General features: G+C 34.8%; 1 protein-coding gene across 1 annotated transcript in view; it reads left to right on the forward strand.

The window, feature by feature from the left end:
• Window positions 1-974: 974 nt before the first annotated feature.
• PPP1R42 (protein phosphatase 1 regulatory subunit 42) overlaps window positions 975-17,649 on the forward strand; it is a 21,907-nt gene continuing 5,232 nt past the window's right edge. Inside the window, exons 1-8 of the mRNA XM_005423063.2 lie at window positions 975-1,105; window positions 2,875-3,085; window positions 4,308-4,474; window positions 4,911-5,049; window positions 7,662-7,778; window positions 12,819-12,936; window positions 14,213-14,341; window positions 15,507-15,667. Of these exons, the coding sequence (XP_005423120.1) occupies window positions 2,957-3,085; window positions 4,308-4,474; window positions 4,911-5,049; window positions 7,662-7,778; window positions 12,819-12,936; window positions 14,213-14,341; window positions 15,507-15,667 (960 nt within the window). The 5' untranslated portion in view covers window positions 975-1,105; window positions 2,875-2,956. The remainder of the gene's footprint in view (window positions 1,106-2,874; window positions 3,086-4,307; window positions 4,475-4,910; window positions 5,050-7,661; window positions 7,779-12,818; window positions 12,937-14,212; window positions 14,342-15,506; window positions 15,668-17,649) is intronic.

Here is a 17,649-nt window from a genome sequence, read left to right on the forward strand (position 1 = left end):
TCTCTTTATCTGAAAGATTTAGGTGTCCTGTGACTGCTATCTCTGTGTGAGTCCTTTCTTCAGGAAAAAAAAGTATCCTACATAGCATAGTTTCTATTTTAACATTGTTAAAAATGATCAATCGAAAGCCAAATTATAAAAAATGCGAAAAGATTTATTTCTCTTTTTCCACGACCAAAATACAGCCCTCAAAACCACCACAGCCAAAGAGACAGTGTCGAGCCCGGGATTGGCGCTGGGTGAACCTGGATCCGACCTCTATCGCATCGAATCCCCCCTCGTTCACGAGAGTCGCTTCTAGCAACAAGGTTTTATACAGTTTATTGTGCCTGAGGCGAAGGAGTCCAAGTTTCTGTTGTAACTCTGCATATTCATAGTTGGTTCTTTCACTGTGCAGAACTGGACGATGGCCATTTCCTGGTTGATAGCCAGCGTTGATCGAATCCCGGGAAGTCGTGTATTCACACGTATCTTTCTGGCGACTTCGGCTATTTGGATTGATGTTATCCACAGGACGATGATCGCTCTTAGTCAGTTTCCGCCGACTCCAGGAATTTTGGAGTTTGAATAGACATATGCTTTTCAGGCTGCTTGTGGTCAAGAGACTCGTTTGGATCTCACGATCTTTATAAAATACATTCTTTTATAGCATAAATTATTTCCAACATATATTACAACATTTTGTTATAACGAAAACTATATTTAACACACTACTTAAGAGAATTAATACAGCATAACTTTCTAACACAAAACATATAATATTCATTTTAATATCTGCGAGAAGCCAATCATAAAATATGCATTTTTCACAGGCACAAGGTGTAACTTTTGAGGTGCTCCGCGCAGGAGCGGGACCCGATGACCCTTGCGGGTCCCATTCCGACTCGGGATGTTCTCCGCCTCCCCCAACATGGCCGCCAGCGCGGCCGGCCCGCGCCAAGCCGCGCGCGCAGCCGGGCCGGGGGCGCTTCCTACCGGGAAGGAGCCTGGAACGGGGCTCGGTCCGAGCCCGCCATCAGAGCCACCTTCCTACCCGCCGTGCTGGGAGGCGGTGGGTGGCGTGGCCGCGGGACGGGGAGGGCGGTGTGAAATCGAGCGGCTGTAGGTAGGAAGGAGCTGGGGGACCGAGGGAGGGGAGACCTGCCCGGCTGCCCCTCGCTTGTTCTGCTGGGTTTGGAAAAAGGTCTGAGAAGGGGCTCTGAAAGGTGTTTTTTAAATAAAAAGCAAGAAACTCACAGTAGAAAAACAGGCAACCCACAATGTCCTTTCAGCTCTTCTTCATCCTCACTTTTTAAAATAAAAGTAAAAAGCAAATCCCCTATGGATAAAGGAGAGCTACTGAGCCTCAGATTTGTTTACTAAGAAAGGAAGTTTCTTCTGCCTTCACAGCCTCGATCTTGGCTTTTCTTCAGTTTCTCCTAATTGTAATGCTGGCAGGGAGGATTCTCTATGCGAGGTTTAGCACTGGGATGCTTTTTGCTGTCTCCTCAGTTGTTCTGATACGCTAATGTAGGGCTTTTGTGTCTAAGCTATAATACGTAATATACATTGGTATAATTACTGGCTGTGAAAAATGCATATTTTATGATTGGCTTTTCGCAAATATTAAAATTAATATTATATGTGTTGTGTTAGAAAGTAATGCTGTATTAATTCTCTTAAGTAGTGTGTTAAATATAGTTTTGGGTTATAAAAAAAATGTTAAAATAGAAACTATGCTATGTAGGATACTTTTTTTAAAGAAAGGACTTGCAGCGAAATAGCGGCCACAGGACATCTCAATCTTTCAGAGAAAAAGAATTTATTGCCCTCTTATCAGAAGAAATTAACTTCTTCCCACCTCGAAGGTGCTGTAAGGATTAATAGCAAGAAGTTGACGATGACCAGACAGAATCCTGTATTTGAATGGAATTTATGCATAATGTATGAAGTGTATGAATATGCAACAGGTTATTGTTTTTACGGGTTAATCCTTTGTTAACGTGTGTCCTTTCTTGGGCTTGTGCTGCCCAGAAAAAGTACCCGGACATCTGTAACTCTTTGTTTCTATTGTCTCATATTGTCCTAATTCAAATTGTCCAAATTCTTATTACTCTAATTGTATTACTATTTTTATAACCATTTTATTACTATTAAACTTTTAAAATTTTAAAAACAACTGAATGGCAGTTTTCACACTGGCTAAATAGGTGGCCTTTCTATTCTGAGTCATTAAGTTATATCCATTAGGGTATCTTTATCCCCAGATTGTTTATGCATCCCATTCAATATTAGCTGCTGGCCTTCTTCCTTCTCCCCTATTCTGTCACTTATAAGCTCACTTATATGAGCCAGAGTTTGGAAAAAAAGTTAGTCTTGTGAGTGCCTCTGTAATATGACTTAGTAGGAAAAACTCACAGTTTTTGACTGTGCAGAACTTGCAGTTGTGTGCATGACAAAAATGCTGTGCAGATATATAGGGAGTCCTGTAGCTTAATACCACCTCTCACAGCCTGTAAAACCTGTTACAGTCTCCTGTACTTTCTAATTTATACTCAGATTATAAGCTTCCATTAACTAGCTACTATGTGAGAGAATTATGCCTGCTGTGGAGCATTGTGCTCATATTTCTGTAGGAAAAAGACAAAAACCTAGGATATAATATTCTTAAGCGAACTGAATCAACAAATCAAATAGAAAAAAAATGTTTTAAATATTTATTAATACACCAAAAACTTGCTAAAATGTCAGCAAGAAAAGGGGTAGTTTTTTTAAGCAACATAGTATCACTGTAAAAGAAAAGAGCATTGGTGAGGATATGTCAGATTTGAAGTACACATCTTTGTTGAAGATCTGGGATAGAAGTAGTATAACATTTTTCTTTTTGTTTTTAAGGCATTCTGTAATACTGCTTAGAAGAGCACGTGGAATACAGTATTAAAAGAAGCAGTAGAGCAGCTTGACCTATTACAGAACCATGGTTCGACTAACAATGGACCTAATTGCTAAAAATGCTGGTCACAAGAACCGTAGTGAAGAGGATTTTGGACAATATGTGCAAAAACTAACTCATCTGAATTTATCAGATAAAAATATAGATTCAATTGTAAGATTTGTTTTGTATTATTCCTTTTAAACTGGCTACTCTAATGTTTTGTAGTTACTGTTAAGATGAGGTGTTCATTGTTGGAGAGACAAACATGGAAAGCCAAGTTTTACAGATTTGTTAACTCACAGCATAATCTTTTCAATCTATCTGTGATTTACTCCTTAAATTTCAGAGGAAGTCTGAGAAAGGAAAGGAGAGTTCAGGAACAGGAAATAACCCGAGTGAGGCTAACAAATTAGGACTGGTGTAGTGGCTTTTTCAAATTAGCCAGGTTAAAAATATACTTCTTTTTTTTTAAATTGCTCCCTGGGGCTTACTCATTTAAAAAATAATCCATGAGCTTTTTGTTTTCAAAGACTAAACCTGCAAACCTAACCCAGTCCTCCTTCCTCTGAGTTTAATAATAGGAAATGTATACAGGTTTCAATAAGTTCTGAGTTAATTCAGATCCCCTCAAGATACTGAGTAAGTTTTGAAACTGCTGAGCCCTGAACAACTGCATTGTTGAATGTGGTGAATTTCAATTTCTGCTCTAGAAGTGTGATTTCAGTCAAGAAGAAATTGCTTGTTCTGTGTGAACAGATGCTGCAAACAAACAGGTTTATTCAGCCACTCCTATGCACAGCCATAGTGAGTTAATAATTGGATCAGTCCATTTGATGGGGTCTGCTTCATCAGCTTTGACAGCAAAATTTTACAGAAACCTTCATGGGGAGTGGTCTTTTAGTTGTTTCATAGGAATGTGTTCAGAGAAACTCAACACTTGAGTGTAAACTTGAGTTCAGAAACACATTAAAACAGATTGAAGTACCAGGTTTTGTAAAAACCAATAATTCTTTGCCAAGAACAGGTTTCCAGTTATATCAGTGCAGTTTAATGGAGACAACTACAGAAAAAATTGTGCTTTTCTGAAATCCATGTGATGAAGACAGGGAAGGGAATGAAGTCACACTGGATGTGTCACACTGTATTTGCTGGTGATGCCTGTAGTCCTCAGATTCTGTAGGGCAAAATAGTAATGGCAGATTTCAGTCTTTAATCTGTAGATAACTGACAATATATAATAACTCTGGTTTTCTAGGAAAAATAGTTTTATGAAATGTTTACTAAAGGTGAAAATTTATAAATCATCCATCAGAATTTAAATATAAGAACAATCAATAGCTTCCAGAAGAAGGCAGTGACTGAATGTTAAGTAGCATGTTGTTGTTTATTTCAGGGTGACCTCTCTTTTTGTAAAAATCTGAGAGTTCTGTATTTATATGATAACCAAATCAACCAAATCCAGAACTTGGACTTTGCTTCAAACATAACGCACCTTTATCTGCAGAACAATCGTATTTCAAGTATAGAAAATCTCTCACCACTGAAAAAACTTGAAAAACTGTAAGTTGAAAATAATGTATTTATTTTACTACTAAAAAGAATAGTTATGACACTTAGGAAATTTTTAAATTTATGCATCATTAAAGTCCTTTCAGCTCTTAAATTTTGCTTTTCAAGTAGAAGCAATTACTTACTGTTTTTCTATGAGATGTTCTGTGATAAAAGTAATATCATCTTGACATATATTTGCATTTAAATGATTTTATTTTTTCAGTCTAGTAATATTAATAATAATAGCAGTAGATAAAACTGCAAAAAACTGCTTGAATCACTTAAGTGTATATTCTACTTGTATGCTAGGTTATTTACTTTAGCTATCATAATTTCCAAGTATTATTCAATAATGCTTGGAAAATATTTTTCTCTATATATTGAAGTCTTGTGTTTACTCTTACTTTCAAAGGATATTAAATCTATTTTGTGGTCTATTCTGTAGGTATTTAGGAGGCAACTATATCACAGTAGTAGAAGGTTTGGATAAAGTAGGAGAACTGAGGGAACTACATATTGAAAGTCAACATCTCCCTCCTGGTGAAAAGCTTCTGTTTGATCCAGTATCTCTTAACTCCCTGGCAGTAAGTATATTTTGAGAATTACAACGAGCCAATTATCAGGAGATCAGTATTTTTAGGAGAAATTATTAGGAGTTGATCATTCTGTGTTTTCCTCCTTTGCCAACTGGTGGCGTTATTTCAAATTCTACCGAGACACTCCCATCCTAATTCTTTTATAAGGTGTCCAGCAAATTCTATTTCATCTTTTTTTCATTATGAAGGATGAAAATGAGAATCAAGAGAGAGAGGAAATAAGGAAGTGTGTGGATGCCCTACACCAACAGAATGTGAATTAACTAAAAAAGGGATTGGAATTTATCACTTAGTTTTCTTAGTCTGTTTCATTTGTAGTGAATTAATTTGTTGATATTTCAGTGATTTGATTGGTATAGTTGTTTATTTATTGCCTTTTGTATTTCTGTAGAAAAATTGAATAGAAAAAAAAGGCACAAACATATTTTTCTTCCTGGGTATTAAGAACAACACAATCAAAAGCATTCAGTTTTAGTTCTGCAGTTCTTCTATGTTGCGTTATGCCAAGAGTTCAGGAAATCTCTTTGAAGTTGTCTTTCAACATTTTAATTGCTCATAAAACATATAGTTGAAGAGGTTAAAAAGTAGGATTTATTTGCTAATGGATGTAGTTCTGTACTATAAAAATTCCTCTTGCTGTATCTCCCATAGTGTAGTCAGGGCTTGATAAGCCTTTTTTTTTTTTGTGAAGATGAAAAACTCACTAAAAAGTGAGTTCTTTTGTTCACATGTATATCATAAATATTTGACCTAGCTCTATTTTTTCCCTGTTTTGAGATTATGTAATCCAAGACATGCATTGCTATTTTTCTTTAATAGAGATGAGTCATTACTGTGAGAGCATTTGTACTTTGTTCCTTCTATATTGGAGAAATTATCAAAGTAAAGGGAAGTTTTACAGCTGTAATCTTCCCAGGATAATAATGTATAATAAATTCTTCCATATTTTTCAGCAGCCTGGTTTAGATTTTGTTCTTTGTGGCTTTTATTTAAGGCCTTTTGATCTGTTGGTTTGGGGTTTTTTTTCTGTTTTCTATGAAACAACTTTGCATTCTCAATGATGCAACATCTTTGTGGAGGCTAAATGTAAAAATGTTCTATTTTATCCTTTAAGTGTTAAGTGTTTGGAGCCTTTTTAAGGAATTGCTTTTTACTTCTTAATCTGTTTCTGGCTCTTTTAATGGTGTCAGAGATAAAAGAGATAAAATCATGAGGCTGTATAGCTCTGTGTGTACCACAGGCAAATGTTTGGATGATGACAATGTCATGAATCTGACTGAGAAGATTAATTTTATGAACTGTGTTTATCAGGATGATACTGGTAATTTCCATCTGCAGTGTAGGTCTTGGTCAAATTTTTGAAGGGGGTTAGTTTTCCTGTATAAACTGCTGAAATAGAGATTTTTCCAAATCATGGTAAGTCTTATTTCTTGGATTAGGAGTCCCTTGTCATTTTCTAGAGATATAAACTTTTTCCTTTTATGTGAAACTACATTAGTATTTCCTGAGATAAACAACTGAAACACATTTAGATTTTTGTCTAAAATGTAAAGATCTCTGTAACTATTGTCTGTTACAAATGGCAAAGTGCAATATGTGGCTCAGTACTGTTCCAGAGAAGGGGTAAGGATCAGAGGTTTGTAGGATCTAGCCTGGGAGAAAAGCAGTGTAGTCCAGCTGTTAAATGAGACTATGTGGGTAACACATATGGGCTTCAGCTCTGCAGTTCAGATGCAATCTTGGGGCCCACAGTAGAAGAAGAACATGGACCTGCTGGAGCAAGTCCAGAGAGGGCACAGAGAGGATCAGAGGGCTGGAGCACCTCTCTTATAAAGACAGGCTGAGAGAGTTGGGCTTGTTCAGCCTGGAGAAGAGAAGGCTCTAAGGACACCTTATATCAGCATTCCAGTACCTAAAGGGGGCTTATAAGAAAGCTGGAGAGGCACTTTTTACAAGGGTGTCTTGTGATAGGGCACAGGATAATAGCCTGAAGCTGAGCAAGGGCAGGTTTAGATTAGCTATTAGGAAGAAATTCTCTGCTTGTGACTGTGGTGAGACACTGGAACAGATTGCACAGAGAAGTTTGGATGGCCCATCTCTGGAAGTGTTCAAGGCCAGGTTGGGTGGAGGTCTGAAGAACCTGGTCCAGTGGAAAGTGTCCCTGCTCATGGCAGGAGGCTGGAACTAGGTGATCTTTAAAGTCCATTCCAACCCAAACCATTCTATGATTCTATAAAAATGCAGCCAGTTTCAATGCGTGTTTCATACTTTAAAAGTAGAGTTTGTAGCAGAACTCTGTAAAGAATTTGAACGTGTTTAAAAAAACCCAAAAATTCTGTATTTACTAAGAATTTCTGAAATAATTGAGAAACAATCTTACTTTGGTTTCACTTCAAAATAAATTACATTTTAGGACAAGGTGGAACACCACCATAAAACAATCCACCATAAAACAATCTGTATGGTGTGTGGAGGTGGTGTTTGCATGTTTCTTCTTCATATGTTTGTTCATCTTTTAAGATAATTTTCTGTAATAATTTGCAACTTGACTCATACATGGCATGAAAAAGATATTTATTTTTCTGCTTTTCTTCCTTCAGAAATCTTTGTCTGTATTGAATATCAGCAATAACAACATTGATGAATTAGAAGAACTGGCAGTTTTGGAAAATCTTTCTTATCTTAAAGCAGTCGACAATCGACTTAAACATATGAAGGTATTAAAGTAAATATTTGTTATATTAAGTATGGGTGTTCAGGAATTAGTCACATTCATCCTTATCACTAAATATATAAGTAAAAAGAAATTTTACTTCTGCAGTTACTAAATCTGACTTGTCAAGCATGCTCTCTTTTCTCATATAAAAATCTTACTGAGAGTAAAAGTGGAGAAGCATTTACCTAGGATGTAAAAATTTATAATTTTATTAATTAATACTGAAATGAATTGGATTAAATAGTAACCGAAATCACCCAGACAAAGTCTTGATTGAAATAAACTCTTTATTTTCGGGTTTGCATAATCATTTTATTTCCTTAGTAAACTTAACTTTCATTGGTTAGTAATTATTAAAATAACTATTCTTATTACTTCTGAGAACACAACATATTTTTAACTGATTGTTGAGAGAATTTGACAATTGTCTTTACGAATGAGGAGATTGCAGTATTTTGTATGCATAACCTATCAGTTTTCTAGATGAATTTCCTCTATTTGGACTCTTCATTTTTTTACACAGTAATATTAAAAAATGTTGAATTATGCCCTTCTTTTTTACTACAGAACTAATAATGCTTTGTATTTCAAGTCCTGGCTGGCAGTTGTGATTGAATTTACATCAAAACACAATTCCTGTAGGCTTTCCCTGACTAATTAAATTCACATTGAATATGTTGGTTACATCAAAATAGCAAAAAGCTTTTTTCAAATAGGCAATCTCCCCAAATCTTCCCTTTTTTAAAGGAATCAATTTCTGAATAAAATATATTACAAAAAAATTATGTTGGCTCTTTCTTTCTTATAAATAAAATATATTTCTGTTGTAACGATCTTAAAAGAAAATTGTCATAGCCAAAGAACCAATTAATTTTAAGAATGAGGATGCCAGTTTGGAGACAGCATTTTCAGTATCTTAGAGGAAAAACCACTATCCTCTGAAACAGAATAAGAAGAGGACAAAATGAGTGCATTATTCAGTATCTGTGTATATGTAATTTATTCTTTATTAAATTTCATTATTTAATCATCAGGAAAACCAGAATTACATTTACCCAAATCAGTTAGACCTGAAGATTTCTATGTTATATAGTCACAACTGTTGAAAAATTATACAATTAGCATTTGAGTTTGCTTTACACTTGTACTAAGCTCCAGTATATTTTGAAAGTGACTGTTCTGTGTGTTTTCTAAACAATCTCCAAGTTTTGAAATATATGGAACAGGGAAAGTGTTTCTATTCTTATCTTTGCAGATCTGCACAATTAATGAACATATCAAATGTGTTTGATATATATTGTCATGCAGGTGGATATTCAACTTTCCAGCTACAATTGCTGAGTTTTAAGGGATTGCATTTTGGTAGTCTCTACTTATCGCTGATATAAATTCTTAAATAAACAAAAACCAAACTGTTCAAAAAAGCAGTAAGCCATGAAAAGTATTTTTTAAAAAGTCAGTTTTAACTCTGTGTAAGAGGCTTTAGCTCACAGTGAACATCTAGCAGGAGAACAATCTTATACAGCCACTGGCTGTTCAATAAATAGCTGAGGGAAGTTTGGAGTATATTTCAATACTTTTTGCATCCCTGAATTTCATGATTGCATGGCATACATTATTCTACAGCTGTGAAAGCTGCAAGGATTTTAGGGGTATACAGTTCTTCACACTTAATTGGTTCTGCTGGCTGAACTTGTTACATGCAGCAAAGGTTCTGTCATTCCCACATGAGCTGCCATCCTTCTCTTCCCACTTGCCCCTCTGTTATCAGAACTCTGATGTATACCTCTTTTTCATGCCAAAAGCACTATATCCCCTGTTTTCCCTTTCTTGCTTTGCCATCATTGTCATCAAGAACTTCCCCAGGAATCAGGAATGTCTGGCATTGATCAGAGATCATGGCAGTGCCACATGATAGGGAAGTGTCAGAGAGCTCTGTACCCAGCTGTGCTTCACCTGGTGGGAAGAGAAGCTGTAGAGGAGCTACCTGTGTCTGAACTGCAGGAATAACATGGAATCTTTGAGAAAGAGGAAAATATGAAGGGCACAAGAAATGCATGAAATACAATCTTATGTAGTCTTTTCTCACTTTTGTGTACTTAGTAGAATTATTTTATATTTTAAAATTTCTCTCAGTTTTTTCACTTTATTATGAAAACCCATATTCCTTTGATTTCTTACCTATGCCACATTGATTTCAGCATAGTTAAAAATTAGGACTAATAAATTCAATAAATTCAAGCATTTAAGATCGCTAATACTGGGCTTTGTTAGCATAATTAACAGACATCAAGGCATATGACCTTGTTTCACTCGACTGAAGTTTATATAATTCAGTCTGAACAGTAGACAGATGAAAATCAAGTAATGTTTCTGAATTCATGCAAAATAACTATGACTAGCTACCACATGCAAAAAGTATGTCTCAGGTCAGTTACCAAAAATATAATTGATTTTAATAGAAGTGGCTTTTATTTGTTTTCTATTGCTTGCTACTTCATTTATTCATCATATTGGGGTTCTGGTTTGCTTTATTCAGGATCACAAGGTCTTCTAGACTGCAGTGTACTTGAGTTGGAATTAAGGAAATTTTTTAAAACACTATGTCTATTAAATAAACCTCACAACTATTTCTTTTTACAAAAAGCCAAAATATAATTTATTCCTTAAGTTCATTAGTTTTGGAAATATTATGAGTTGTGCAAGTCTTTGGATAGATAGAAAAAAATATAGCTAGAAATTCCTGGAAAAATCTGTATTTCCCAAGTCTTTAATTTATTCAACCTCTGCCCAGTATTGATTATGACAAGAGATATCACAAAAGATGAATTCATTCGCTTTAGAATTGAGTCAGGAACAAGAGAAAAATTATAGATTTTCTCAAATAGATTATGACAGGTAATCAAACTGGTGACAAATGGCTGTCTGTAGATGTAGTTGGGGCAGTTGGATTAGACATTTCCAATAAAAACTGGAGCATACTGGTCAAATACCAATTCTTAAATGGCCACTGTTAATTGGTAAGAAAGTTATTGCCAGCACTACAGCTGCCTACTCAGGCACTTGCCCTTCCCCCTCCCCACCCTCCCCAATGGAATATAATTTGCTCGTCAGTATTTTGTAGCAGACCTCAAAGTGATAGCATGACATGATCATTTATCAAACGGAGCCTGCCCACAAGAGTGTCTGGTCCCTTTAGTACAGCTTATTGAAAGGCTGGGAAGTGAAAGCACTTTATTAGAGACAGGAAGGCAATGAACAACTAGAGCGTATCGAAAGGGTAATCATATTTCAGCACGGGATTAGTGTGCTCTTAGATAAACATACACTGCAGTAAGCATGTTCAGGGTCATTTATCAAGTAAGTAACAGCTAACAAAAATCTACAGGACTCTGTATACATTCATCAAAGTTAAACTGTATACATTTTGTTTCAGTCATGGACAATTTTGTGTTGCAAAACTATTACTTGGAAAAATTCTTTCTAATGAAATCTAGAACACATTATAGACTTCAATGATAGTATCTGAATGCATAGGTAAGGATAAATAAATATACTTGCTAAATGATTTTTTTTAGTAAGTCTAGCCTAAAATATTTTGCCCCTAAATTTTGTTTGTGATTAAGCGTTAGCACCTAAACTGGGGGGGTTATCACGTTGCTATCCTGATACATATGATTAAGCTTTGCTGAATAACATTACAAGAATTGTTAACATTTCTTCATGTGGACTAGTCCTCAGACTTTCTTGCATTGTTTTATCAGTCTTGATCCTCACAGAACCAGACTTTTGCTCTCTAGTTTTATAAAAATACATTTTTATCACTGAATAACAATAGATGATATCACCATCATCATAGATAGACCAAAAATTACATGGTTTGGGGGTATGAGGCTGTGCTGCCACTTTCTCTTCCACATTATTTTTCTAAACATGTATTACATAGCTGATAGAATATTTCCAAGAGGATTTTCTACTACAGGAGATAAGGCAGCAAAAGCAGAATTCTCCCTGCTTGTGTTACCCAAGCAAATTTCTAAATTTGAAGGAGCTAAGAGATATCTACATTGCTAGAGACTTCATTGTTGGCAGCAAGCTACAAAGTTTTACACCCTCTGCGCTTTAGAATCCATCACAGCATGATCAGTAGAATTTTCCAAATTATTACAACATTAGAACATAAATCCTCTCTCCTATTTATACCTATTGTCTTGAATCCCTCCTTAAGCTTTTCACATAATACAAGGAAAACCTGTCAAGAGTGAAAGTTAAATGAAATTTTGGAAAGAAAGTATCTCAGAAAGTAAGGTGTCTAGTAGAAAGGACCAATCTGATAAAGTTTGCATGTTTGCAACTTGGATTTATTGTATTTGAAAGACAGAGTAGTTTCATCTAGGTCATACTGCCCCTGGGTAAGCAGACAGAAACAGAGACAGAGAAAGGTATATTTCACTAATTTCACTGTGTAGGCCAATACTGTAACTGACCACCCACAGTTAGGTAGGGGGGAATTACTGTTTCTCCTGTAAAATACAGTTCTACATATATAAAAAGAGAGAGGCAGTCCACTGTGGATTGCATGATTTTTAGCTTTTTTTTTTTTAGTCTGCATTTTATCTGTATAAGGTATTTATTCTTCCGCACAATGATACTCTTAAGGGCTCCTCTGTAAGACCTTGGGGATGCATTAACAGACATTGTGTATAGTATGAGTTTTTTCATTGCTAGTTCCTAGGCTTTGGGTGCTTATCAGTGGGATTGAAATGGTAATTTTCCATAGCTGGCATTACCATATCCTTAAAAATGCAGCATCTTCCAACATCATTGTTTTTTCTGTGCAATTTTGATATATTCGGGGGATGCTGTTAACCACTTTGTTTGAAAATGTACATTCTTAATGTGCATAGTACATGTGAATAGTCTCATTGAAGTTATTTCTGTGTGCAGGATTTGGGCCTGGCTGAACAAATCACATTACTGTTGAATTTAATTTTGGAGGGGGAAACATAATCACAATGTTCTGTTGTTGTTCCAATTGCAGGATTTGGAGGGTGTATTAAAAAAATGGACAAAGCTACGCAGAATAGATCTTACAGGAAACCCCATCTGCCAAAAACCAAAGTACAAGGATAGGATTATAGTACAGTCACTGACTTTAGGTAAAAAATTAAATCGATAGCCCACCCATAACCCCCCGTCTTTTAGGAAACAACTGAAAAAGTAATTGTTCTTGAGTAGCACTCTGCATGTAAACACAGTTACTGCTATAGATAGTTATGTCAAATCATGAGCTTTTAATTTATGTAGAAAGCTAAAATAGCTTATGTAATCAGCTTCACAAGCCATCTTGCTTGGCTTTTGATATTAGTCATAGTAATAATTTGTTTTATAATAGATGATTGGTGAGATTGCTACAAGACAGTTTTTTGTGTTCATATTCCAGATGTTGTGAAATTGATTTTCAAAGATCAGTTATATCTATTCCCCTATCAATTTGTAGTAGTTGCTAAAGTGTTTTTGTTGTACAGTGCCAGTTATGCATATCCCACCTTGCTGTGTTTGAATTTGTCATATAACATTCATCCTTAAACTCATAAGCAGTTCACACTTATGTTGTGAGTATATTTGTTAATCTTAACACTTATGGTGCAGTTTTTATTATTATTTTGCATAAAATCTTAGCATGAAAGGAAGAAACTGATTCTTCTATATCTAAATATTTATACTGTAGAAATAAGTAAAAAAAATCGGCTATTTTTTCCCTTTTTTTGGATAAAGATGGCAATTACTTTTAAAGTTATACTGACAGAACTTGGTTTTTCTCAGAGCACAAAATATTGGCCATTAAGAAAAAGAAAAAGCCTATCTGTACAATGAAAATAATAGTGCTTTAGGACAGTTCTAATGCAACCTAAATTTGTGGCCACATGAGGTATTTCATTTGGGCTGACTCAAACGTGCAGATGCAACAAATGAATCATAGAGCATAAGGTTTATGGCACCTGAGTGAGCAAAGTTAACCTTAGAGAGGCAAATCTGTGTGACTGTCTCCATGATCAGTAGAATTCCTTGATTGCTAAGATATGCAGTTTCCCTTTCCACCTGGATTTCTGCATCTATCTATACCCTGTGTAAGAGCTTAACTTTCCTGTAGAATATTATAGAAAGTCTTGCATTTTTACAAAATGTGAAATATGTATATTTCCCTTGAAATTTATAAAACTGTAGATTTTTTTTTTTGTAATTAAGACATGTTAACTCTCTCTTGCAGCTTGAATACGAATATCAGTCTTTATTGGGTATTCTTTTCTTTACCAAAATACTAGAAAAAGGAAAAAAGACTTGAAGAGAATTAATATAGAGCCAATACACATTACCTACAACTTTGTATAATACTTTAGTTCACTTTGTATCACAGAAAATGTTCTCTTGCAGAATCCCTGGATGGGAAAGAAATTCAAGAAATGGAAAGACATTTCTTAATGAATTGGAAAGCCTCCAGAGCTGCCAGAAAAAAAAGCAATGAAAGAAAGACTGATGAACAGGCAGCCAATGTAGAATTTTGTAAGCAAACTAATCAATTACTTCATGCTTATTTAAAACTTACAGAAATCATAAAATTACAGCTAAAAATAAATATACTAAGAATTGTTTATAAGACACTTCTACCAGTGATGAGTCCAAAAGACTTGAGTAGAAATGGGGCTTTTAAATATAAAATTTAATTTTAGCCCTAGTTCATATATAGTTTTTTTTTCCTCACATCCCAATCACCCAGAATTATGGAAAGGGGTAGCTAGTGCATTTTGATTGTGTAAATATTCACATTTACATCCATATTTTTAAAATGTTGGGCATTCTAGAATGCATGAAACGCATAAAATATATCAGACTTTTAAAATCTATTTGCTTATGCTTATGGGATTTCTGTATATTGTCAGTCCTTTAAAGGCCTTTGCAAGATACATGTCTAGCAAAAGTCCAAGTTTTTAACTTTGAAAGAAAAAAAAATGTCTGGGAGGTAAAAAAGCCTTAAACCCTTTTTGAGGTTTAAAGCAACCTGTTCTTCAAGTGGGAAAACAAATTAGTTTTGAAACTCAAGCAAAACCTGAAATAAACTTGGAGTTTTTTTAAGAAGAGTGGGAAGGTGGTGGTTGTTACAGTTGGTTGCAGGTTAAAACATAAATGACTTAATAGCATGTCTTGCTGTCTTGGATACAGATATTAAACTTGAAATTATTCGAAATTGTTTAAATTACCACATTTATAAAATAAAACTGGGGACATTTACACTGTTGCTTTCAGAAAATAATATGTTATTTTTGAAGACATGAAGGCTGATGCTCTGCATGCCAGCACCAGCCCTAAAATAGTTGGAGTCTGCTCATTGTTTGGAAGCCATATGTAAAAGGCAATGGTTCTGAAATTGTCTTTTGAATAACTACTGATATAAGGAGGTGCTATGCAATTGAATTTACTTCCTTTCAAATAACTACCTGAATAGGAATACCTGTTTTAACATTCACCTTCATCAGTGTTTGCAGCACCTTCTATAACTCCATTCAAAGTTTTCTGTTTTCAGTTATCAAATTTGAGGTATTATACCTTAAGGTTCATTGCATTGTTTTCTATAACGAGATGTATTGGAACCTGTGATCAATCACACTGAATATATATCATTTGAGTTGGGATATTGAATTGATCCTTTTTTTTTGTTTGTTTTCTGCAGCTGTCTTTGAAGCACCTTATTTCACAATTCCTCTTCGCCCCAGTCCCTCTGTGAAAGAAAAAAAAGAAAAACTAGATTTTTTAGATTTGGCTCACAAGCAGAAAGGTGAAAGAAAACCTCTGCCAAGAATCCGTGAAAGAAGAAGTCAGATGAAAACTCAGGTGCGTTTCTCAAACAACTTCCTTTTAGTTATGTTGGTTATTGCTTGTCTGAAATAATTTTTTTAACCATGTTATATTTATTGTCTTTATTTCTTTGAAAGACAGGATAAGAGATTTCAGTTTCTGGTTACAAATCAGTGGACTAGCTAATAGCAGTAACTCTAATGTTACTAGTTTCTGTCATATGCATTTAATTGTAATAATTTTCCACAAGGGTAAAATAATGTTGAAGTTAATTCTCAGAAGTAAGTTGAGGTGTGAGAACCATTGGTGAAGGGTGATGCTGTGGGCAGAATTATCTGGAGAAGGAGAAACAATCAATTTTCATCATTACAGCTTACTTCTAACAGCCATGCTCCAGTTTCACCTGTGGCAATAGTATAGTTAATAGTATTTGGGACCTAATATCACTCCTTCCAGATTTTCAATGCTATTTTTAACCTAACAGTTTTATTACTTATCAGCTGAACTAGCCAACAAAAAAAACCCACATCATTTATACAATGCTGTTGATAAAATAAATAAATGCATGCAACTACATAGGCATTTTTTTGTAATTAAATTAGTAAATGTAGTATTCTATTTTACATTCAAGTTAGAATTTATTTGTATGTTTGACAATTTAACTGAGCAATGTTTAATGCTATTTTATTTTTGACACCTTACCACTTTCCATTCCATGAGTTTTGTTTATTCTGATTATTTGGTCTGATTAAAAATAGCTGCCTTTCTGTTGAGAAGGGAAGAAGAATTGCAAATCACAAAGCTCCTCTCTTTCAAATAATAATTTTTATTCATCACAGGCAATGGATATATTCTGGCCTAAAGGAGAAATTGAATTTGTCAAATATGTACCCGTTATTGAACTTTTTTTCTTTCTCAGAAAGCACAAAGCAGTGGAGCAGTTAAAAACAAGAAGTGCAGAAACAATGTACTCATTATTATAAAAAATAATATTGTTAGTACTTCTATAGTAGTGCACTATTATTTTCTAGTGAATAGTACAGGCTTCTGAATTTTGGAGGATACAGACTAATACTCATGCCATATAAATGTTGGGATTTTTTAAATTCTATTGTAAGATGGGTTTGTCCACATGCTCAGTGTTGTGTCAGCTTGCATGTCATCTCTATTAGCATCCTGTCTTTTGGGCCAGGCTGAGTAAAACTGTGCTTTGCATTTACCATTCCCCTTAGTCTTAAAAAAGAATGGAACATGTGTGTACAATATCTTTTCTCCTGTAAGACCTTCTGCTATTCCCTTTGAGACAAAGCATTCTGATTCTGCTTCACAATGGCAAAAAGCTGAGCTTTGCTTGGCAAATATTTTCCCAGTATTAAAAATCTGGAATACAATCACGGCTCTGTTGAAATCCCTTTTGACCCTAGAAAGGCAAAGAGAGCACCTTCCATACTTGATTGAAATAAAATGTCTATATTTTTATTAATTAACATTTGTAAATTAAACAATTTAAGTGATTTTTTACTGGTAATCTAGAAGATTTTAGCCTGATTTCACAGAAAGGTTAGAAGAAACTGCAGTCACAGGACATGCATTCAATATTTTCTAAAAACTTCACAATGGGACTTTTATCTTAGATGCTGAAGGTTACTGTGCCTCACAATTTCACATGTAATCACTGATCCTGAGATGTATTCTAATCTTGTTAGTAGAGGAATTCCATAGAAACAAAAGTTTTAAAGTTTTGTGAATTCTTAGAACAAATATTGGGGAAAAACCCCAAAACCTCAAAAAATAGAAATATTCGTTCTCAGAGCTTATGCAGATATGAAAAAATGACAAATCATAGTATTCCCTTGTCAGATCCACTAATTAGGGATATACATGAATGTGCTCACAAGTAAAGGAAGGAATTTTTTTCAAACTGAACAAATACCTGTATTGTTTAATTGAAATTTAGTATCAGACCAAAGAAATTAGTGGGTCTTAATCCTAACCTCTGTGTTAGTCAAATAAATAAA

Source organism: Geospiza fortis, unplaced genomic scaffold (assembly GCF_000277835.1).
Source record: "Geospiza fortis unplaced genomic scaffold, GeoFor_1.0 scaffold121, whole genome shotgun sequence".
NCBI lineage: Eukaryota > Metazoa > Chordata > Aves > Passeriformes > Thraupidae > Geospiza > Geospiza fortis.